This window comes from Camellia sinensis, chromosome 4, assembly GCF_055761805.1.
Source record: "Camellia sinensis isolate YWXY chromosome 4, ASM5576180v1, whole genome shotgun sequence".
Classification (NCBI taxonomy): domain Eukaryota; kingdom Viridiplantae; phylum Streptophyta; class Magnoliopsida; order Ericales; family Theaceae; genus Camellia; species Camellia sinensis.
In genome coordinates, this window is record NC_138964.1 from 150211597 (window position 1) to 150236723 (window position 25127).

At 27.9% G+C, this 25127-nt stretch overlaps 1 protein-coding gene across 1 annotated transcript; it reads left to right on the forward strand.

The window, feature by feature from the left end:
* The first annotated feature begins 605 nt into the window (after positions 1-605).
* Positions 606-23324, forward strand: LOC145824131 (uncharacterized). Its single transcript, XM_082923726.1, has 3 exons — positions 606-707; positions 806-958; positions 22509-23324. The coding sequence occupies exons 1-3, from the start codon at positions 606-608 to the stop codon at positions 23322-23324; spliced, it is 1071 nt and encodes a 356-aa protein (XP_082779852.1).
* Positions 23325-25127: the final 1803 nt, after the last annotated feature.

Here is a 25127-nt window from a genome sequence, read left to right on the forward strand (position 1 = left end):
ACCTGGAACTCTGTCTCTTTCAAGCCTTATTCCATTTCGTCCATATTTAAATCATCCCAGTACACTGAATCCTTATTCTTGAATTCATCATATTCTTCAATAAGGTTCTCTGCTTCGTACTGAGTCTGAATTCGATTGGCTGTGATTTCGTCCAAAGTGTCACTGGTAGCTAAAGAAATTTTTTACCAATGAAGAAGGAATGAAAGTTGATCCAAAAAAGCTTGAAGCTCTGCCTGGGTGATGGGGTTGAGAACATGACCCCGAGTCATAACATCACAGGCCCATTGGAAGTTCTTGAGAGGAATCTCATCTCTAAGAACACTGAAAGGCAAGTGAGAGAATACACCAAGCAGAAGTTGAGCTTCATATCGCTCAAATGTAGTTGGAAGAGCTGGAGGTTGGTAGAAAGGAAAAATCTGATTCTCGAAAAGAATAAGTTTCAATTCCTCCATCCAATGAGGATTTTGAGGGAGAGGATGTGCAGAGGGATCCATCTTGAAGGAAGAAGGGAACTGGGGGTTATTCAGGCATTCGAGCCAGTTAGAAGAGCAAAGTTTTGCCTTCTTAGCCAAGAATGATGAATTGTATCCCTGTGCTTCGTCTAGATGAGGAGTTTCTCACACTATCTTCGCTGGCATAGAAGACATGTACCACGCCACAAGCAAGTTTTCCTCCAGACTACGTCGATGATCAATGGGTACATAAGGGTAAACCACTGAGCTCCGAGCAGAACAAGGAACAGAAAGGGGATCATCGAATTCAATAAATCGATGATGAATTTACTTCCTTAATTTGGGTTCATCAGGTTTTGGCCAACTTTCCCAGCCAGTTGACCAGGAGGAAGAAGAAGTGGTTTTGTCCCATGCAAAAAGTGGTGGGGCAGAAGATGAGCTTCCAAGATCTATTTTTGCAAATGCTTGGTCCAAGGGTTTGTACTTGGCAGATTTTTGGTCCAAAGGTTGGTAATTTGCAAAAGCTTCCACGACTTGTATAAATGAAGGCGGATAGGTGTCACCAATAAATGCATTGAGGTTCTTTCGAGGCCTACAATCATCTTCCAAAGATTCCTCGTATACTCAATCAATGTAAAAGAATGTGTGATAGGCCATTTGGGACGTACCAGTCTTTTCGTTTATTCAAAGTATGGAAATGCAAAGCACCAGGATTTAATGAAGTTCGCTGCTTCATTATTCAAAAAGCAATTATACTTCCAGAATATATAGAGTCCATGCACATCCTAGAATGTGGATAGAATGCACTAGTCCACTAATATCATAAAGTATTGGGTATATTAGTGCAGGGAGTAATGTTGGCTGTATAATTTGTAAAAGCCAATCTTAGAGTGACACGTGGCATGTAAAGGGCAATGAAGGGAATTAATGCAAGTCTCAAATCAAAGACAGACACGTGGCAGTTCGTATTGGCGGTATCGGATCTGCATAGCACTGGAACAGTCGAGAGATACAAGATGATGTGACCTAACGGTTACTCATAAATTTAAATTCAAAATCAGGAAGGAAGCCTATTTGCAAAGAGTGGAGTAATGGGACTGACTGTGAGAGAACATGTTTAGCAATCATGGAAAAACTATTCGATGGTTGGAAGCCCACTTCGACGGTTATCATTGAAGAGTATAAATTGCAGAGAAGGCCCCAGAATGAACACTCAGACTCAGATCCAAAAATCAGTTTATTTACTTCATTTTCTTTCCAGTTTTACATTTCCAGTTCTATATATTTCCAGCACTTAATTCATATACTGCACTTAATTTCCTAGGAGTAGTTTCAAATAGTTTGTTGTTGTGAACCTCTACGAGTTGGGTAAGATCATTGTAAGTTTTCATTTACTTAATAAAATTCAGATTCTGAAATTACTCTTTACTTATTATTATTTACTAATTTCTCCTAAATAAGCCACTAGTAAAAGTCCTCTTCATTGAGGCTAAAAGAACTATATCACAATCGTCTAATAATTGGTTAACAATTTATATTCTGTAAGGACTAATTGATCATTTGTGGCACACTTAAATTTACATTATTAACCTTCGAAAGCCAAAAAAGTCAACACTTTTTATACACTAACATGTTAGGCCTAAGAAATTTTAGCTAAATTTCCCACATAATTTTAAAATTTCATTCATAATCACTTGCACATGACTGAGGATCATATTCTCAACTCTCAAGCAAGGAAAAAAAAAACAAACAAACAAACAAATAGGAGTTTTTTTTTTTAATATTCTAAAAAAAAAAATTAGAGAATTGACCTACTTTTCAAACTATTTGGGAAACTAACCTGTTTTTTGAAATTACATTTTCAACATGCAATTTTATCTTGAAATTGTATGTTGAAAATACAATTTCAAAAAGTAAAGTCCATGTCATCACAAATTACATTTTTAACATACGATGTTAAGATAAAATTGCATGTTGAAAATATAATTTTCATTTAAAATTATATTTTCAAACTGAGATTTTAAAAAACGGATTAATTTATCAAATAGTTTGAAAAAAAAAAAAACTCAACAAATAGAGATTGATCACTCATGGCATTTTCATGGGAAAATTCACCTTAAAGTAACTCCAGCGAGAGGCCCAATCAATACGAAAATGGGCCTCAGATAGGCCAGTTCTCGAGTTACGAGTTCAATTCATAGTGAATTATGATTTTAATACAAAATATTCACTAACTCATTATCAAACAATCACTAACCATTTGTTTCAGACCAAGTTTTTGTATAAAATAACAACTAACCTATCACCTCACGGAATAATTATACATATTTATATTTATTTTAAATTTTTTTTAATATACAAATTATATTTTTTAAGATTTTTTATAAAAATAATTTAACAATCTTATCACTAACCATAGTGTATGGGAGAAATTGAAAAGGGTACTGCAGTAACTATATATGGATTGTATCTATAATTATTTGTATGAGGGGATTTTAAATGCTGATCAGGAAATTTTGACCAAATCAATAAATGCAAGCATGTGGAAAAACATAAAAAGATCAATTACAATTTTTTTTTTGTCAAAATACAATCTAATCATCATCAATAATTGGTACATTATATGACCCTAATGAGTACAATCTATTTTGTTTTTCAAAAAACACAGTGAGCTAAAAATCAAATCACAAATTAAGTGAATTGATAGTTAAAAAAACACAATAATTTTTTTCAAAAAACATTAAAAAAATCAATTACAATTTTTTTTTCAAAATACAATCTAATCATTATCAATAATTGGTACTTTAAAAATCAAATCAGAAAAAAAATAAATCAACTCACAAATATTTTTATGCTATCTAACTACAATCATATTTTTTTCATAAATAATTGTAAAGAAAAACCATTAAAACAGTAAATAAAAGATTAAATCACATTAAAAAAAAGAACTATTGAACAAATTACAATCACATCACATTTTTCTCATAATAAAAATAAATAAATAAATGAAAAAAAAAAACCATCGACTAACTACAATCACATTAAAAAAAAAAAAGAACCATTGAACTAACTACAATCACATTTTTTTCTTTGTGAGTGTTTATGTTTATCTAACTTCAATCATATTAAAAATAAAATTAAAATAGTAAATAAAAAGATTAAATAACATTAAAAAAAAACCATTGAACTAACGACAACAATCATATTTATATAAAAAAAAAGTCATTGAACAAACTACAATCACATCACATTTTTCCCATAATAAAATAAATAAATGAAAAAAAAAACTATTAAACTAACTACAATCACATTAAAAAAAAAAAAAATCATTCAACTAATTATAATCCCATTTTTCTCTTTGTGCGGGTTTATATTTATCTAACTTCAATCATATTAAAAAATCAAAAATAAAATTAAAATAGTAAATAAAAAGATTAAATAACATTAACAAAAAATCATTGAACAAACTACAACGATGATATTTAAAAAAAGAGTCATTAAACAAACTACAATCACATCACATTTTTTACATAATAAAATAAATAAATAAATAAAAGAACTATTAAACTAACTATAATCACATTAAAAAAAAAAAGAATCATTCAACTAATTATAATCACATTTTTCTCTTTGTGAGGGTTTATATTTATCTAATTTCAATCATATTAAAAAATAAACTATTGAACTAACTACAACAATCATATTAAAAAAAAGAGTCATTGAACAAACTACAATCACATCACATTTTTCACATAATAAGATAAATAAATGAAAAAAAAAACTATTAAACTAACTACAATCACATTAAAAAAAAAAAGAATCATTCAACTACTTACAATCACATTTTTCTCTTTATGAAGGTTTATATTTATCTAACTTCAATCATATTAAAAAATCAAATTATAATTTTTTATTCGCTAGATAAATCACAAATATTTTTATGCGCTATCTAACTACAATATTAAAACAGTAAACAAAAGGAAAAATCAAGAAGGAGAAAACAAAAAGAAGACTTACTGTTTGTATACGTGGTCACTGAAACTGAAAGTGTAGAAGTGAGAAGTCAAGAAGGCGAAAACAAAAAGGAGACTCACTGTTTGTAATAGGTATGTGAAAAGTTAAAAAGAGTGTTTGTATTGGAGAAGTTAAAAAGACTTGGAAGAATTTAATAAGAGCTAAGTTTTTTTATTTCAAAAAAAAAAAAAAAAAAAAAAAGAAATTAAGGTTTAGATATTGGAACTCCCACAAAACTTGTGGGTTAGAGATAGATGTAAATAAATAGATAGATATAGATATAGATATAGATATTTATATTTGTTTTAAATTTTTTTTAATATACAAATTATTTGTTTTGGAAAAGGTACTGCAGTAATTATGAGAGAAGTCAAAAAGTCTTGTGGGTTGAGAGAAGTTAATAAATGCTGAGGTTAATTTTTTTTTTAAAATTAGAAAATTAGGATTGACATATTGAAACTCTCACAGGCCTTGAGGATTAAAAACTCTCTTTTACTTAATATATAGTATAGATAATAATAACTTATTTGCTATTGTTTGGTAGAAATATAAAAATGGAACAAAATAAAAGGTATTCCTTAACCAATTTATTTTTTGATTGATATAAAAGTAATTTCATATTTTTTTTTATCCTCCATCAAACCATAGCATTAATTTGGCATAGGTTATTTGAGCAACTAGTAGCTTATTTTTATTTTGGGAGTCTATGCTACACTATTTTATGTAATTTTTACTTATAACTTATTAGGCATAGATAATTTAAATAAATTGAAAAAAAAATTATTATCTAAAAGCTAAGAGAATAGTACTTTTGACTTTTGTTTTTTTGATTATCAACTTCTAATTTACAATAAGTTATACCAAATAAGTCCATTGATAGGTGAATTGGCAAATTATGTGACAGTCTCGTTAAATTCACAAATTGATTTGGTCAAATTTAGTAAGCTGTAAATGATTCAATTTGTAAGAATAAAACATTAATCTTGATTCCCTTGTTTATTATTATCATTTTTTTTTTTTGGATTGAAAATCATATCATATTATCATTGATCAATTGAAATAAGAAACAAAAGTATGCATAAGGTCCTCATTTGTGTTATACCAAATTGTTAATGGACATTTCCATTGTTCTTCATCATGAGAAAGGTATTTATTGTCAAAATCACCAATCAATTGTCCTTGCACAGATCATGTTGGTTGTTTGTCTAAAGTGTAAACTACACTCAATAATAGTAAGTGAAGAAAATAAATAATTTAAATTGATTTGGTAACAAATATTATTTTTCATAAATAAATATCTTCCACATCCATCTTCTTCTTCACATTTATTGTTAGAAGCCAACCCCTCCCCCTCTCCTTAATTATCACATCAACCTACTTGTTTGGCAAACACTTTTTAGCATTTTATTTGTTTTTCAAAATAAAAAGGACAATCTTGCTTGGCAAATGCCTTTTTAAGTGGTAAATCCGCACCCCCCCCCCCCCCCCCCCCAAGAAAAAAAAAAAAGAGAAAAGAAAGAAGCTTTTTTCTAGTTCTTTTCTTTTAAATCAAAAACCAATAAAAAAAATTAGCAATTTACTAAACACATCAAAATTTTAGCAAATGTTTTTTCAAAGCCAACAAATAAATAAATAAAAATTTGTTAAAAACATTTGCCAAACACCCATATTTGTGGGGACAAATGTCTCATCTACCACAGGTGATTAGTCATTTTCCCAAGGCTACTATTCTTTAAATGTGAAAAGTTGAAAAAAAAAAACATTTGATGGAATTCATCTTACTTTATATTATTTATTTATATATATTTCAATGTATCTCAATTCAAAAAAATAAAACGAATTAACAATTACAATATAAATTATAATTACAAATAAATTCTTAAGGTGAGTGAGAAAGTTACAAAACAAATATAAGTAAGAAAGAGTCGAATTTTTAATATTTTAAGTGTCCGTTTGTTTTTAGAGGTAAACTGAAAGAGATTTGTAGTGACGAAATAAATAGTGAGTGGATTAAGTAAAATTATGTTTATTTTGATGATAATTGTTAGTGTAGGAATTGTTAAATTATTTTTATATAAAATACAAAAACAATAAACATTAATGTTAAAAAAAATGCTCAACATGTAAAAAATAAAAATAAAATGAATAAAACTATGATTTTTACTTAATAGAAAAAACAAAAAAAATTAAACATTAATGTTAAAAATATGCCCAACACATAAAAAATGCAAAAATAAATAAAAAAAAGTGGTATGATAACTTATAGTTACTTTTTAACTTTTTTAAACTAAAATGGTTAGTCTCAAAACAAAGATAAAAGTGAAATTTGAATAAATTTTTTAACAGACATAACGGTGTTAGAAAGTTGGTAAAAAGTTAATTTTTTTATTTTTATTTTTTTAAATTTTTAGACTTTTTTGTGTATAAAAAACTATTTTTTTATGACTATTTTGTATTAAAAAAAAAAGTTAAAAAGCCGAAAAATTAATTTTTTTCAGAAATTTTAAAACAACCTATATTAGTGATGGTTTTCCTACCAACCATTATGACTCTTACTTGATGTTGCCGACCATTTTGACTCTTATTTGATGATGATATGTGACCTTTGAATTTAAAAATGCAAGGAATGAAATGGGACCATATAAAATATTAATAATTTTAATATTGATGACGGCCCTACCGTTTTTAGCCTTTTTTTTTAGTAATAACCGTGATTGGTAGCTCGAAACTCAGCCCCTCGAATCGCCCGAATATGAAAAACGACGTCGTTTTTGAATTTTTAATTATTATTATTTTTTTGTTCAATTAGAAACGAAGAAGAAGAAGAAGAAGAAGAAGAAGAAGAAAGAAAGAAGAAGAGAAGAAGAAGAAAGAGGCACAGGCAGAGGCGACGGCGGCCGGGCGGAGGCAGAGGCAGAGGCAGATGAGCTACGATGATCGACCGGGCGATCTGCGACGAGCTGCGATGATCGACTGGGCAATCGACGGAATGCAGGGGCCTCTCTCTGTCTCTGTCTCCATTCCCTCTTCCTCCTCTCTCTCTTCTCCTCTCTTCTCCTCTTTTCTCTCCCTCTGTTTCCCTCTCTCATTTCTTCTCTCTTTCTCCCTCTCTCTCTTTTACCTTCGATTTATTCAGATTCGGGGGAATGATTTTTCGAGGGAAAAATCATTTCTCTTTTAGTAAACATTTTTAGCATTTTTTTTATATCTTATATTATGTGACATGAGTTGGAACCAAAATAAATCAATAAACAAAAAGGTTTGGTCATTAAAACCAACATATTATTAAAGTGACAAAGATTATTCCAAAATTTGCTTCCCACATTTAATCATCGTAAAATTATTAAATGTTTTAAATATTTTTTTGGTGCAAGAATGAACCTTTTTCATTCTAAATTATTTGTTTGTCATAAAAATAAGAATTTAAAAGTAATGTATTCATATTGTCATATTGAAATTTTTAAATTTTTTTAGTAATTAAAAGATTTCATTAATTACTTTTAATTTATGAATTTTTTTTTAAATAATTAGGAATTTTTAGTTTAAGGTCTTTGATATTATGATTTTATAAGACAGAAGGCATGTAACATTTTCATAATCGTTGGGGTATATCAACATTTTCACAAAAAAAATTTAGCACTGTGACAAGTTGAATTTTTTTTAATAATATTGTTGATGGACCTTAACTAATGAGAAAAAACATATTGGACCTTTCCTGCTGTCTAAAGTTAGAAAAGGATGTTTCACTAATTTCTCTAAAAATTTAACAGAAAAATATTTTATTTTTTTATCTTCCATTTCGAACAAACAATTTTGGACAAATATTAAATATACATATGCATATATGTAGAAAGAGAATGAGAAATAATATATTTTTATTTTTTGTATCGAACAAACAATTTGGAACACAGTATTAGGCCAAGTTTGGCAAGTTGAAAAAAAGTCAAAAAATCAAAAAGTTACTCAAAAAGTTAAAAAGTTATTATTATTCATCAAAAGTCAAAAATTACGGCTGCACAACTTCCAATCCAAATTTTTCCCTGCACACTAATTTATACAATTTTTAATACACATTTTTTCATAAAAAGTCAAAAAGTTAACCCAAACATCCATATTTTTTTTCACAATTTTTTAGTCTAAAAAGTGCATTTATTTAGGACACTCCAAACAATCCCTTAATATGTGTATGCATATTATGTAGAGAGGGAATGAGAGCTTGTTTGGCAACCAACTAAATAAGAACCCTTTTTTTTCTTTTTCCTTTTTCTGAATTGTTTCTGTCTTTTACTATTATTATTATTTTTTAAATGTGTGTTCACCTTGTTTGGTGCCAATTTTTTGAATTCAATTCTCTGAAAATTAAGTTTTTTTGTTATTCATGTGTTTTTGTTTTTAGTGAATTTTTTTAATATTTTAAGTAATTTTTTGCTCCTTTTTAGATGTACCTAATTTATATGTACCTAAAAAATAAAATATTTGTAAAAAAATATTTTTAAAAACTAATAATTATACAAGAATGTGAAAATGTACTGAATTTTTATATATTTTTATATTTTTTGTATGTAGTGAATTTTTTTAAGATATTTTTCACATATATTATACTTTTTAATTGTATTTATAATAAGTATATCTAAAAAATAAAAAAATTATTTAAAATATTAAAAAAATCACTAAAAACAAAAAATCAAAACTTCAAGTTTTAAAAAATTGAATGTAGAAAATTAGAACCAAAGAAGACTTTCTAGTCCATTCAATGTAGAATAATCTAAATATTAAATTTTTTTAAAAAAAAAAACTTAGTATATCTAAAAAAACCTTCATTAAAAACCTCCCGAAAAAAAGAACATTTTTTTGTAGTGGACTTTTTTCATTTTGTTTTTACTTTTTTAATTCATCTAATCAAATAAATTTTAAAAGTCTAAGGCCTTGTTTGGTTTGTGTTTCTCAAAAAATTTTGAGAAAAATTTTCTACAAATAAGTTTTCAAAAGCAATCAAACAAAACAAATTTTTTCAAAACTTGTTTGGTTTACAAATTTTCCAAAAAAATCTCTCTCTCATACACATCAAATCAGTCACTTTTTTTCCAAAACTCTCTCTCAAAATAATTTTTCAAAACATCTTTTGAAAAAAAATCAAACAAAACAAATTTTCGTACTTTTTATCTCAAAACATGTTTCTCAAATACAAACCAAACAAGGCCTAAGCTTTTTGATTTTTTTTTTTAAACTTAGAAAAAAAAATTAAAAAAAAAACTCACTTAAAAATCAAGGAAAAATAAGTGAGACATCTCTCTCAAACTTTGTGTAGTAGAAGAGATTCAAGATATATTTTTTATTAATTAAAATCCTTCAACATTTTTACTGAGAAAATTCAACTCAAAAATTTTTTATCCAACTTGGAGAAATTTTTAAATTTCTCTGATATGATCACAGAGAAATTCCAAAACTTCTTTGAGTCAAATAAAATTTCTCTGAATTGAATTTTCTCTATAAAAATGTTGATGAACCTTAATTATTATGAAAAAATTATATGTCATTTATCTTATAAAATCTTAATTTCAAAGATCTTAAAAAAATTCTCCAAAACTCAATTCAAAAAAGCCACCGAGTGAAAAATACAAGCATATGACTTAAGTCATAATAAGAGGTTGTTTGGCATGTGTTACTTGAGTACATTTTTTTTATCTCTTTATCTTATTTAAATTACATCACTTTTTATTTGAATCATATTACATCTTAATCATATTATACATCTTATTGTAAAAAATTAAAAAATATATTTATTTAAATTATTAAAAGGAAAAGGCCATATTATTTGCCAGGTCATGGGCACGTGGCATGATGTGGTTTGTGTTGAATCTGATACGGGGGGGTCGTGTAAAAGAAACGAAAACGACACCCACCCTTTCTGTCCCCTTGCTCTTTTTATTTTATTTTATTTTATTATCAGAACTTGTCCTTTTATTTGATCATCATCTTCAAATTAATCTCAAATAATTTTAGTTTGATAATTATTTAACTAACTCGGTCGGTCTCAAGTGACCGGATAAATAAGGAGGGTTATGTATTAGGTAATCAATAATTAACAAGTAAAAAAGTTGCTCGAATTCCTTATAAAAAAAATCGTATTTTGATTTGGTTTGGTAATTTATTCAACTATCAAAATTTAAAATTAAATAAAATTATTTTATTTTAAAGTGTCATATGACAATGTTGTAAGATTTTTATTTTTTTATTACAAAAATTAATAAATAAAAATAAAAATGAATAAATATATATTTGATAAATTGTCAAAGGTGGTAAGAGTGTTGATAGTGATTACAAGGTGATGAGAGGTTACATAGTGGAAGGACTAGTTTGATCAATGTAACCTATTTGAAGGTGGTTGCAGCTCGTTAGAGAACTTCTAATAATAGGGTTATGAGAGAAAGTAGATAGTGAAAATTTGTTTTAAAAACAAATAAAATATATTTGTTCGCTTTTAAAAATTTTAGAATCAATACAATTTTTAAAAAATATATAAAAATAATACCAAACAAATTTGGTTTTCATTCCCCCCCAAAAAAAAGAGTTCGGCTTGAACTTGAGAGAATCGTTCGAGTTTGTGAGATTCACCATGAGTCTCATTTCTATAATTTAAACAGTTAATTTTCATAGGCCTCTGGATATATCATCCAAAGAACAAAGGGAAATTGATCTAATAATTGTAATCTTTTCATTTTATTGTATTTATCTCAAAAACAATTGTCGGTAAGTGTACTTTTGAAAATAAATCATTCATTTCTTGACTAGTCTTTAGGAGACAAATAGAATTAAATAAAAATATTACGATTATCAAATCGACTTAATTTTTATGAATAATATATATAAAAAGTCTTACAAAATGAACAATTCATACTATAGAAATATAACGAGGGATTCTATTTACCCCTCAAAAATCATTAACTACTCCCTATTTCTTTATACACCCTTTTCAATTATTTAAAATTTTATGTTATTCTGAGTATGCCCTATAATTTTTCACAAGTTACCCTTAATAAACCCAAATAATAAATAATAATCAAATTAAAAAAAATTATTTGAAAAACCTTTCAAACTGATACATAGGAGACACCGACGAAGTACTCCATAATCAGAGTCACCGTTGACAAGTTTCATCTCCTTACCTCTTTTTTTTGTATCTCTTTCTTTTCTTGCTATTTTGCTATAACAATTTGTTGATTACCTTGTGTGTTGACAATTCTATTGCTGGTTTACTTTTCTAATTTGTTGATTACTATGTGTTTGATAAAATGCTTGAATGGAAAAACACTCTACTACCTTGCTTGGCTTACCTCTTTTATTGAATTTGTTTCTATATTTTTTCACAATTTAAGTGTATGGCTTACCTCTTTTATTGAATTTGTTTCTATATTTTTTCACAATTTAAGTGAATGTGCATAAAAAAAGTACGTAAGAAGAAAATAATAGAAACAATAATTATTATTTTTTTTAAAAAACAAACATAAAGTTCAACAGAAAGAAAGAGTAAAAAGATTTTTAAAAAAAAATTATTAAAAAAGTGCCGCAAGATATAACTCGTTTTTTGTGTGAAGGATACGAATATGATCGTTGAGTTCAAAGATTATCTCAAATAATTTTTTATTAAAAGCTGTAATGCTATTTATATGATTCTGAAAATTGATAAATTTAATATAGTAATGGGACATGTGAAAAAATACATAAATTAATAATTTTATTTTAATTTTTATGCTTACCTCCTCTTTGATGGATTGCTTCAAAAAATTATCTTAATTATCACTTTCATTCATTGTTTGATTGTTCAAACTTTCTTATAGAATTTAGGGTTTCAAAATAATAAAAAACAATAATATTAATGATAATGGTGAGTTTTGATAGGGTGGGTTAGAGTTTTGGAGTGAGAAATAAGAAAAAGAAGAAGAACAAAAAGAATAAGACAAAAATAACTTTGATCTCTTGTGGAAGAATATGTAAAGATTTGAATATGAATAATAGATTAGGTGTACCATGAAGGGAAAAAAAATAATTTTAGGATTTAATATGTGTTACCCTCATTGATAAATTCACATTAAGATATAATAGAAATTAGAATTCATAAATTTAAATTAGACGTACTGAGCTATTTTTTGAGTTCAAATAGAATGTCCCAAATATAACCTACGGTGGGCCCAATAAGACTGCACAACTGTCTCAACTTCGAATTTAAACTTTAAAAAAAAGTCTAATCCAAATAAAAATACTACAAGACAATGGCCCTATTTGGTAGAGCTGTGGGAAAGTGCTTATAGCTTATGTCTCAACAGCTTATAGCTTATAACTTTCAGCTTAAGCTGATTTTCAGCTTATTCTTAAAGCATTTCATGCCCCACTCAAAGAATAAGCTGATTTCTGACTTCCAAAAAGCTATAAGTTATAAGCTATAAGCTAAACTAAACACATCAAAATAACTTAAATTAAGCTGAAAGCTGAAATAAGCTGTAATTAAACTCTGCCAAACAGGCACAATACCTTAGGATGTGTCGTTAACAAAATACATTGTAATTCAATATTATTTTATTTAAACTTTAAACTTGATTAGTTAAATTATTCAGTGCAAGCGTAGGGGCAAAAAAAAAATTAAATAAAAAAGAAAAAAAATTTCAGATCAGTGTTATAAATTAATGATAAATTTTATCAATATTAATAGTTAAAATTATGAAATATTTTTTTTTTGTACATATATAATAATTTTTTCAAATTACCACTTGTCAGGTGATGAGCCGTGCTTCGGATCCCCAGCGGGGGTCACATCCCCAGTGACGTGGCAGCATGGGTTAGCGGAAAACATAAAAAAAAAAAAAAAAAACAAATTTTTTTTTTGGACCAATCACACGCAACTCTCAGTACCCCCACTGGGTCCAAAGCTTTTTCCGTCAGGCGATTTTCAACAAGAAGATGATTGGACAAAAATAAATTTAAAAAAAATATTTTTAAGGCATTTAATTTATTATTTAAAAATAATTTTTAATAATATATTTAATAAATGTTAAATTTTAATTTATTAAATATTTTTTTATATAAAATTTAGGGTTGGTTTGGGATGTTCTAAAAAAGTGCACTTTTTAACTTATTGGCTTATATGAGTTGGTTTGGGTTGGGTTTGATGTGATGTGTTAGAGAGGTGATGTGATTTAAATAAGATGATATGACTTAAATAGGATAGTGACTTTTTGACTTTTTGTATTATTTAGGTCATGCCAAACTTGGCCTTAATCTCAATACCATGGATTATTTTAAAAAGATAATTATAATTAATTTTTTGATTAAAAATTAATTAAAAATTGTTTTTTTTGTGAAAGAGGGTAGTATATATTAACAACATTAGAATCATTTAAAAGTAATACAGTAAATTAAAATAAAAAAAGTACCTATCACTAGTGGAGACGATCCCTATCATCTGTCTTTGTCTCAGTTAATCCCATCACTAGTAGTTGTTAGATTTATTACTAAATCAAATCAGACTGTCAATTGATTGATTAATTAATTATTTGAATCAAGTCATTCAATACAATACAATAAAATACAATATATCCTGGTCGACCGCCTGAAATCTAGTGATTTGTATGAGACACGACATATGACTGAAAGTAACTTTATTTTATTTTATTTTCTTACTTTGTGAAAAGTTTTAAACAACTATGGACAATTTTAATATACATATTTTTTAAAAATGTGTATTATATACATATTAAAAAATATATATTTAGTTATAATCAATTTTTATCTTTAGTTAAGAAATTCGGATAAAAGGATTTAAGAATGCTATTGAAAAATTCAAAAATTTGTAAAGAAAACTCAAATTCTCTAGAAATGATAAGAGATTTAGATTCTTTAACAGTTATAACCAGGAATACAATAGTAAAGAGATGATAAAGATAAGAGATTAGGTGAAGAAGAAGACAAAGTAATTAGAGAAAATAATGGCAAGGTTCTCCTATGAATCTCCCACTTCCACTCTCAAGGTAAATAATAGAGAAGAAAAATTAGTTATTTCCCAAGAGTCGTATCTCAAAAATCTATCCATTGTAAAGCTATGAATGGATATTATTTATAGGCACCTCATGATATAGGATGGAGCCCATATGCAATGTACATGTGAAATATTTTTCTAACTACCTTATTCGAGGAGGTGACCTCTCCGAGGATGAGGAAAACCCCGAAGAGAAGATTAATCTATCGGCGAATCCTTATTTTTAGTCACACCTAACCAATGATCCCCAATCATCCCAAAGGGTCATGGGTAATTCCAAAAGATGCCCTACTGCAGAAGGGTCAAGGGTAGCTCAAGAGAAACACCCTACCACAAATATTGTCAAGTCTTAGGGACCTCTTACATCGTGCCACCTCGACCCGGGTATAGGCTAGTTTAACCGAAGAGTGAATTTATTTCCACTCACCATCCTCGAGATCAGATCCTTTGTTCGGACTCCATTACGCCCATAGTCCTGGTGCGTAGATCTCGGAAAGTTCCGAGCCCGCAAGTGTTCTAGGACTCATTAATGGAGCGGCTTCTAGATTGCGTTCGAATCTGTTTGAAGCTAAGCGTTTTGGATCTCTAGGTTCGCATATTCAAACCCTTTCGAGTTCGAGCTTAAATAGGTCTCTAGGTTTGTGGTTCCAAACCTTTTCAAGGCTAAGTCAATACTTCAGAGAATAGATCTTCTTTGAGGGTTTCATCTCTTTTGAAAACAAAGGTTAACCTCCTCGGACACCCGTATGATTTAGACCTCCTTGAATGGGCTTGTTGAGCGTTCTTTAGAGATATATGCTTAAAATATATTCTCCTTGGCCAAATTTGTTAACTTTCTTATGAGCTCGTTCAATAGAATTTACTTGGCCCATTTGGCAATAATTTATCCAAGCTCACTAATTTTTAGACTTTCTGATTGGGCTTCGATTAGGCCCAATTAATTAGTGGATTCAAGTTAATCCCTCTTACAACATTATTTTAGTTATGACTCATGAATTTTTTAGTTACACTTCATGTTATGTTTAGTATTGACATTTTTTTTAATTATAACTTAAAAATATAAAATTATGTAATTTTATATTTTAATTATGAAATACATACACTACACACTTTTCAAAAAGTGTGTATTATAATATTTCCCCAACTATTATATTGGTATTGATATCTCGACTCGTCGCAGGCACACAAAAAGAAAAAAAATCGCAAGGGCAGTCGCAAGGGCCATCTCTATTGAAATCTAATATTTCAATAGCGATGGTGTGGCTACTCTACGTGTGTCACTATTGGGATCAATTTCTGAACTCGTTTTGATAATCTTAAAAGTTTATTTCTCAAGATATATTTAGTAAAATATATTTGTAAAAAATTAAATTGATTGGATATCAATAATTCTATCATTGAATAGTATTTGTATTTAGTTTTATATTTCAAATTAAATTTGTCATTCATTGATTTTTTGTAGATATATTCTATTCAATATAACCTAAAAAGTGAACAATTCACATTATCAAAACGAGTCTTGAAATGGACCCAAATGTTCATACAACAGCCACACCATCTCCCATTTCAACGGGGTGTAACTTTACATAAAAAATTCACAAATAAAAAACATAAATTATACAAAAAATCTCATCATTTGACATTTATAATAAAATAGATTTTGTATTTTAAATACGAATGTAATTTAATAAAATGGTTAACGATATCTGATCAACTTAATTTTTTGTAAGTATGTTTTATTTAATATACCCTAAAAATTAAATAATTTAAATTATCAAAACAGATTTTAAAATGGGTTCAAATGATTGCACAACAGTGACTATTACGCCTAGCGCACAACAACCACACCATCTCCCATTTCAATAGTGCCTAGCTTTTAAAGAAAAAATTCACCGAAAGTAAATAAAAAATTATAAAATTATAAAAAACAAGTCTCATCATTTGACATTTATAACAAAATAGATTTTAAAGTTTAAATTTTATCAATTTGAAATCTAATATTTTTTACTTATTTTCAATATATATTATCAATCTATTTACAAGCCCTGTTTAGGGGGTTGGCTTTTTCACCAAAACACCCAATTGCATCACACTCTCTACTTATTTACACATTTTTTTATAAAAAAATAAAAAAAAATCAACTAAAATAATTACTTCTCAAATAATCTAAGTAAAATTTATGAAAAAAAAGAGGAGGATAATTTAGTCATTAAACTCAATGTAGGTATATAAAATGTCTAAAAAATCATTTTTTATTGAGTTTAATGACTAAAATACTATTTTCTCGTTTATTTAAGATAAACCACCAATAGGTCCTAATAGTTAGGCTTAATTCCCATCAAGTCCTATTGAAAATAAGTCTTAGTAAAATCTTTGCTAAAAATAATTTTTGTGACAATTTTTTGCGTATGTCGCTAAAAATAGACAATTAACGACTTTTTTTCATGATTTTTTTATAAATTGTCGCTAAAACTTATAATTAGTGACTTTTTTGTGACAAATTTTTAAAACTACTGCTGAAAGTTAAAATTAGTGACTTTTTTTGTGACGATTTTTTTAAAATTGTTGCTAAAACTTATAATTAGTGACATTTTTATGACAATTTTTAAACTGTTACTGAAAATTAACAATTAGTGATTTTTTAATAGTATTTGATGAATCCACCTATTGGACCTATTGGACAATAATTCCACTTATTAGGACCTACACGTAAGTCCCCTTCTATTTAATGAAAATAAACAAATGGTTTAGATTGAAAACAAATAAAAAGTTTATGATTTAAATTGACAAAATAAAAAATTTAGAATTTATTTTGTTACAATGGTCAAACCTTGAGATTTTTTATTTTTATTTTTTAAATTTTCCCTAAAAAATAGTGGCAAGAAAAAAATTCAAAGAAAAGTAGAAACAAAAATTAATGTGGCTAGATTTACCACTATAATAAATTTGAGTCATACATGGACTTTTCCGTTTATTTTTATTTTCTTTTTTACGTAACGTGGGGGGGGGGGGGGGGGTGTAATCAGCTTGTTTTGGTTCAATTAAGATTAAGATCATATGTTATGGTTTGATTTTATCAGAAATTAAGTTTAATGTAGATGGGGATTTATAAAAGATTTTAAATATTTTACATAAGAAATAAATGAAGAGAAAGGGTAGGGACTGCTTTTTAAATGTCTCCCTTTCTAATTTTTATTGCTAAATGTGTTGTAATAGCCACTTATTTTCTAATGCTCAAATAATCATAATATAAGAAATATTTTTAAAGGGTTTGATTAACGAGTGTTCTAAGGATATTGGTTAACAATATTTAACTTGATTATACATTACATGCTTGCATGCACACTGATATATTATGTATAAGTATTTTAAGTTTCTTATCAAATGCTCCATGGAAACTCATTAACTAAACTCATATTTTAAATTTAATAGTTTGATTGAAATTGGTATAAATTTTTGAGAACCAAAACAAATAACTAATTTGATTTGATCAATTTTTTTACAAGCCCTATATAACTTCTCCATATACATTTTATTGCCATTTAAAAGAGTAATTATCATATGTTTTGAGAATACCGTGTTAGTTGTGTGTCTATTCCACAATATGGAGGCTAAATGTTAACATCAATCGAAAATAAATAATTTGATAGACAGATCATACAAATCATAAAACACTATAAAATGGAAAAGGATCATGGATGTAATGGACCTATGTGATAATTTTAAGTTTTATTTACCCATCTCTTTCTAAATTATGAGAAATGAGAAAATTGTGTGGGACCAATCAACAAAGAATGTAGGCCCAACTAACAACATTCAAGATTAGCATAATTGAAGTGTCATGTGAAATCTTGATGGAGGCTATAACATAATTGGAACAATCATACCCAATCTTAGTGGGAAGCGAACATGTTACTAAGTTCTAATTGGCTTGTTGTTCAAAAAAGTGAAATATTTTTTGATTTTTGTAAAAATCTTAACTTTTAATGCCAATATACAACATAATGATGAGATATACCTTGTATACTTATATATATTTTTTATCATATCATATATAGGTATCGTTTGGGAAGTGACTATTTTAGTAGGTTATTTGACTTTTTGACTATTTTAGTAGGCTATTTTAGTTTTTGTGTTTGGGAAGATGAGATGGATTTTATTTGAGTTTTTATATTGAAAAATGTGTTGAAATGATGTTTGAAGTTAAAATGATAAATTTGTCCCTAAAAATATATATTTTTAAATTGATGTAAAGGGGTAAAATCGTAATTTATCCATTGATGTAACAAGTTGTCTAGCTAACAATGTAGGTTGTGCCTACACTGCCGGCAGCTACACCTATATATATATATATATATATATTTTTTAATGAAAAAGGTTGAATAGTGAGACTTTTTGGCTTATTTTGCAAATGAGGCTATACTAACCTCAATCCGTGCTTCCCAGACAGCGCCATATTTAGTTGGGGTTAACTTGTTAGTTATTAGCAGGGAAATGGAACAACAAAAGGAATTTGAACCAGCAGTTTCACACTACAAATTGGTTCTACACAGTCACTAGGACAAAAGTCCCGATTATATTTATTCCTTATCGAGTTTCATATATTTTATGCTATTTAAAAAAAAAAATTAAAGAAATGTTTGACTCCTATCATTCAAACATACTGGAGCGTCCAGTTTATTTGTTGGGAGCTCAGTATAATTCTATTTTATAATTAATTAATCTGTTTGTCTTCTAGATCTCTATGAGTAAATTATTAATGAAAAAAATTGAATTAATTTGATTATTATATGATTTTATTATATTTGTCTTCAAAAGAATAGATGATGAGTATTTTTAAAAAATATGTCATTTATTTTTTCAAAGATAAATTTGATATAATTATGTGACTACAATTATCAAGTCAATCTCATTTTTTCATTAATTATATACAAACAAAAATTTAAACTAGATACAGTCGTCAAGCTAGCAGACTTAACTGAATAAATCCGCTTTTCTCTTACAATCAAGCTAGTAGGCTTAATTGAATAAATCCACTTTTCTCTTACAGGGGACAAGATTCAAAATCTTTTTCTTAACTTTGTGGACAATCCATCCATCCATACATATACATACTTAACAATATTAATTAACTCAAAAATAAAATAAATAAATAATGTCTGTTGAGCAAATCTATGTTTTTCTCTGTTGATGTGTACAACCATAAGAGAAATGCTAATAAATTTCCTCCCAAGGAATAGGCCTTTGATCAAGGTCATGTGCTACTACTTGCCCTTGTGATTTTTTTAAAATATTAATTTTTATTTATTTATTTGTGAGTTCAATATAAGTCCACTAACTTTCATTGAGTTCATCACATATATCGAAACAATTGCATTAATTTGCTGACATTCTACCAAATGAAAGATTGTTTATGTTAGCATTTTGTTTCCTTAAGCATCTGTTTGTCGATTGGTTTGGTGATAACCCTTTTACTTTTGCGAAATTGTACAAATTATAATGAAAAATTATTAAGTAGATACAGAATATCATTATAATATGTAAGTGTAAGGCTGCAAATGAGTCGAATCGAATTTAAATATATTTAGACTTGTTTATTAAGATTTTAGTGAGTTCGAACTCGAACTTAATAAACATTTAACGAATTCAGCTTGAACCGAGTTGATTAAGGCTTGACTCGAGCTCAAATTTGTTCACGAGTCTTAAGGAGCCAAATAAATTATACATTCATACTTGAATATAAAACTAAAATTACAATTGAAATTTTGATTATACAATTATATATATAATATATATATAAATATTAAAAGAAAAGTCAATATCTTACCAAAATGATAATATCTACCACCACTATTATATAATTGCATTATCTATAGTTAGCCATTATTTATATTATTTAAATATATAAATAACATATTTATCGTATTTTTTAAACATATTTTTGTATTATTTAATATATCAATAATATATTTATTCTATTATTTAAACAAATTGAGTTAATGAGCTGAATTTTGATATGTTTGAATTCGTTTATTAAGATTCTAACGAACTCGAATTTGAACTCGAACTCAAAAATAATTTAACAAATTGAGTTTGAACGAGCCCTTATCGAGCCGAGCTTGAGCTTACTCACAAATGACTCAGTTCATTTGCAGCCTATGTACATGTGGTGTTTCTGAGTAATGACATCAAGTGAAAGAGAATGAATATAAGTTCAACGTTGTCTCCCATCTAGCAAACCAAATTAGGTCAAATCAGGTTCATTTAGTGGTGGACATCGATTGAATTGGGCCAAACTAGGTTAGGCTACGAAAAGAAAAAGAAAAATGAAAATTTCATGATCAAGCCCAACTCTACGAACTAAATATTCATCCCAAGCCTTTAAAGAAGGGCTAAGCTGGACGTGCCATTGAATCAATGCCTCTATCAACACCATGACTAATGTTTTTGTTAATTTACGAATACCACCATGTCAGCGTTCTAAAAGTTAGTGATCCAGTGTAACCGAATCTTTGAATATTTTAGCGAGGGATGAAAATTTATCTCATTCCTGTCACATCTTGATAAGAACATAGAGAGGAACGAGATTTGCTTCCTCTGCATGGATTATATTAATTAAATGATTTTATATATAATTTAATTTGTTACCTATAATAAAATAAAATACCAAAATATTTATATATGACTACTTTGTCTAATTCTCTCTCATCTTTAATACTTTTAATATTATCACTTGTTAATCATTGTACCTCATTTGCAATATCATCTCTCTTATTACCCCCTCCTAAAGTGGAAGTATCAAGAACTAATTAATCCATTTTATTGCTAATTTGATCTTTAAGTTAAATAGCTATATATCTTTCTTTAAGTTAAAGAACTATTAATTACTCAAGAATTACTATATACTACTATTGTGCTTAATATATTAGGAAAATGTGAGATGTTGTAATTAACCCATTTATTGCTAATAAATGCAAAGTTAGCAATTTCTTTTTATTTTTAATTTTTAGCACACATAACTCAAGTGCATGCTTTAATATGTTACAATTATCATGTTTTCATTGACCTAAATGTGTGTTTTTTGTTGCATGATTTAAAGCAAATCTTTCAATAAATTCTCTAAAATGTTTCAAGATAAAGTGGCAAAACATTTTTTTTTGTGCTTATAATAATGATATATGTTTTGATTGATTTTAGTGGGATTAATGTGTAAATTAGCAATTTAATTTCATTTGAGGGAAATCATTGGAGAGATAGCATCATAGCACAAATAGACATTTCAAATACTGTATTTCCATTTTATGCCCATTGTGAGCACACAAATGCAATTACTATTCTTTTATTTTGATAATAATCAATTTAATTGCTATTCAAACATCTATAATGGTACCTCAACTATAGATAAGTTTGGGGAGGAACTAGTAACTTGAAGACAATCATTATACCAAAATTATATATATAGGTCTCGTTTAGGAAGTTGTCCATTTTAATAGGCTAGTTTTGTTTTTGACTATTTTAGTAGATTAAAATTTTTATAATTGATAAAATAATTAGATTTTTTTGTAGTTGGATACGATATTTGTGAGAGAAAAAATAAAATGATTATAAATTTGATGTGATATTTTGTCTTATTAATTATTTTAATCTATTTTTATCTTTTTATGAAGGAAAAAAAAAAATCAAAAGCCCACTTGCTAAATAGGGATTTTTTTTAATATTCTAAAAATAATAATAATAATAATTTAGAGAATTGACCTAATTTTCAAACTATTTGAAAAATTAACTTGCTTTTTGAAATCGCATTTTGAAAATGAGATTTTAAAATTTAAATTGCATTTTCAATATGCAATTTCACTTTGAAATCCCATGTTAAAAATGCAATATATCTTAATGAAGTTTATGTCATCATAAATTACATTTTCAACATACGATTTTAAAGGAAAATTACATATTAAAAATGTAATTTCAATTTTAAATTACATTTTCAACATACGATTTTAAGTTTATGTCAGGCTACAGAATCCACTCACCACTGTTTTTTCGAATGCCCTTTTGCCAAAAAGGTGTGGGCCTGCAGTAGTCTTGCGCTGGTTGCTCACCGGAAATGGTCTGGGACTTTGTTCGACTGGATTTCCGAGTTCGTTTCATCTGTCGATTTAGTAACGGGGGAGTTGTTTTGGGTAATATGCTGGTGCATCTGGACACACCGCAACCAAGTGGTGTTCAATAACACGGTCCACACTGAGGTGGAACTTGCTCGGTATGCATCTGACTATTATCAAGAGTTTTGCGCTGTCCAGAATCGTACTCAAATGCCGCTGGCCGTTCCCCTGCCAATTTGTTGGACTCCTCCAGTAGAAGGAATGGTTAAAGTTAATTTTGATGGGGCTTGCTCTACTGCTGATGGCTTTATTGGTGTTGGGATTGTGGCTCGGGACCATATGGGCGCTGTCATTGCTGCCATGTCAGCCAAACGAGGGTCAACGATGGCGGTGGATTGCATCGAGGCCTTTGCAGCGCTGGCTGCTATTCAATTCGCATTGGATCTGGGGCTCCACCACATAGTTCTTGAAGGTGACTCGATGAGAATAGTTCGGACTTTTCACTCCACTTCGAAATCCTTGGCCTCATTTGGGCATTTTGTGGAGCAGGCAAAATCTCTGCTGCCCAGATTCCATTCCTGGGTTGTTCAGCACGTGAAGAGGGAAGGAAATTCAGTAGCCCACTGTCTCGCTCGAATGGCTTTTGCTATGGATAACTTTTCCATCTGGCTGGAGGATGTTCCGCCTTCTTTGCGCTCCCTCGTTAGGAGGGAGGCGCCTCGTTGATTTGTTTCTTTGTTCCTATTTTGGCAATCTAAAAAAAAAAAAAAAAAAAAAAAAGTAAGTTAATTTTTCAAATAATTTTAAAAGTGGATTAATTTTTTAAATTATTTTTTTTTAAAAATATTTATAAAAAAAAAACTCGCTAAACAGGTCCATAATTGGTTGGAGATAATTTAGTGAAAAAAATATATTATACATTAGTAAAAATCAAATTTAGAAGCCATGATTGATAAAAGAACACTTAATTACAGTCCCAATCTCTTGATCTGACGTGACAAAATAACTACCTATCATTATTACATCTTGAAAAGATGCTAGCGGGACGTCATTTGGAATGAAAATTTTGTTAAATGATGTTTTACTGAATTATTTTTGTAATTGGAGTTTAAATGAGGTGTCCTGGAAAATTGGTTAAGAGTTAATTTTTTAATTTTTTTTTTGATTGTTCGTGATTTTTACTTTTTATTTTATTTTATTTTTTTGTGTAAAAAAATTGACTCTTTTGTGTAAAAAAAATTAAAAAATTAGTTTTTTTTTTTTTAAGAAAGTTTTCAAAACACCACTATGTTTAATTAAGTTGGTCCTAAGTCTCGTTTGGCAAGTTAACATTTTAATCAAAAAGTTAAAAAGTTATTAAAAAAAGTCAAAAAAAACCTATAATCTATATCAAAAAGTTAAAGATTTTCTTTTCTCTCTAATTTTTTGCACATTTTTTTTATAAAAAGTCAAAAAATCACCTCAAACATATTATTTTTTTTACTCATATTTTAATCAAAAAGTCAAAAAATTACTAAAATAACCTGTTCCCAAACGAGACCTAACACTGTTACATGCCAAGTGTCACAAAGGTTAATAACCTTGCAATTCTACTAATCCCATGTTAAAGACACTTTCCTCCAAAAAAAAAAAAGAAATGTTGAAGACACCTGAATACTTAAAACAATTTTCACTAAGCATGTTATGATACATGCGCCCACACCTACTATTGAAGTTCCCAAAAAAAGAAAAAGAAAATGACATTGCCTTCGTTACGAAGGAGCTAACCAGATGAATTTGTTAGAGAATAATACTAACTAATAATGTTATAATGATTATATTTATGTATTATATTTTATTTGTTATAATTATATTGGTTTAATAGATCTCATCATTTATGTATATACATATTAGTTAAGATTCGAGTTGGGTAAATCAACCAATAAAACCCATAGCCTAACGAAATTAAGGCCCACTACCATCAATGAATCAAGACAAAGACCCTTTATAAAAAGTCAAAATATGTACAAAAAAATCCTAAATTCTCCATCTCTATTCTTTGTAGATCTACAACACTAATTAAACATCGGAGGGTTTTTGGCCGACACTACATTAGTGCCCCAAAGACCTATCTCAATTTCTCTTATAAGTTATTGGATCAGACTGGATCGGATCGAGATCATAAAAATCGAATTATCATCGATGTCTATTATCAATAAAAGTGATAACACATCACATAATAAACCAATTATAATATACAAAAATATTCAGTGTCGCATTATTAAATGCTAACTCGTAGTTTTCTAGAGGTATTGATTAATGTTGAAGATTATAGTGAAAAATATTTAAATAATAGATAAATGATCAGAATTTTTTTTAGAATTAAAAAGTATTTTTAAATTGTTAAAAATATTTTTTTTATTATTTTTTAAAAAATTGTGAGTACTTGTTAGTGAGATTACAATAAATAAAAAAAAATTCAAAACCCTATTTATTTTCTTGGTACATATAAAAACCCTAGGAAAAAAAAAAAACAAAACCTAGAAACTG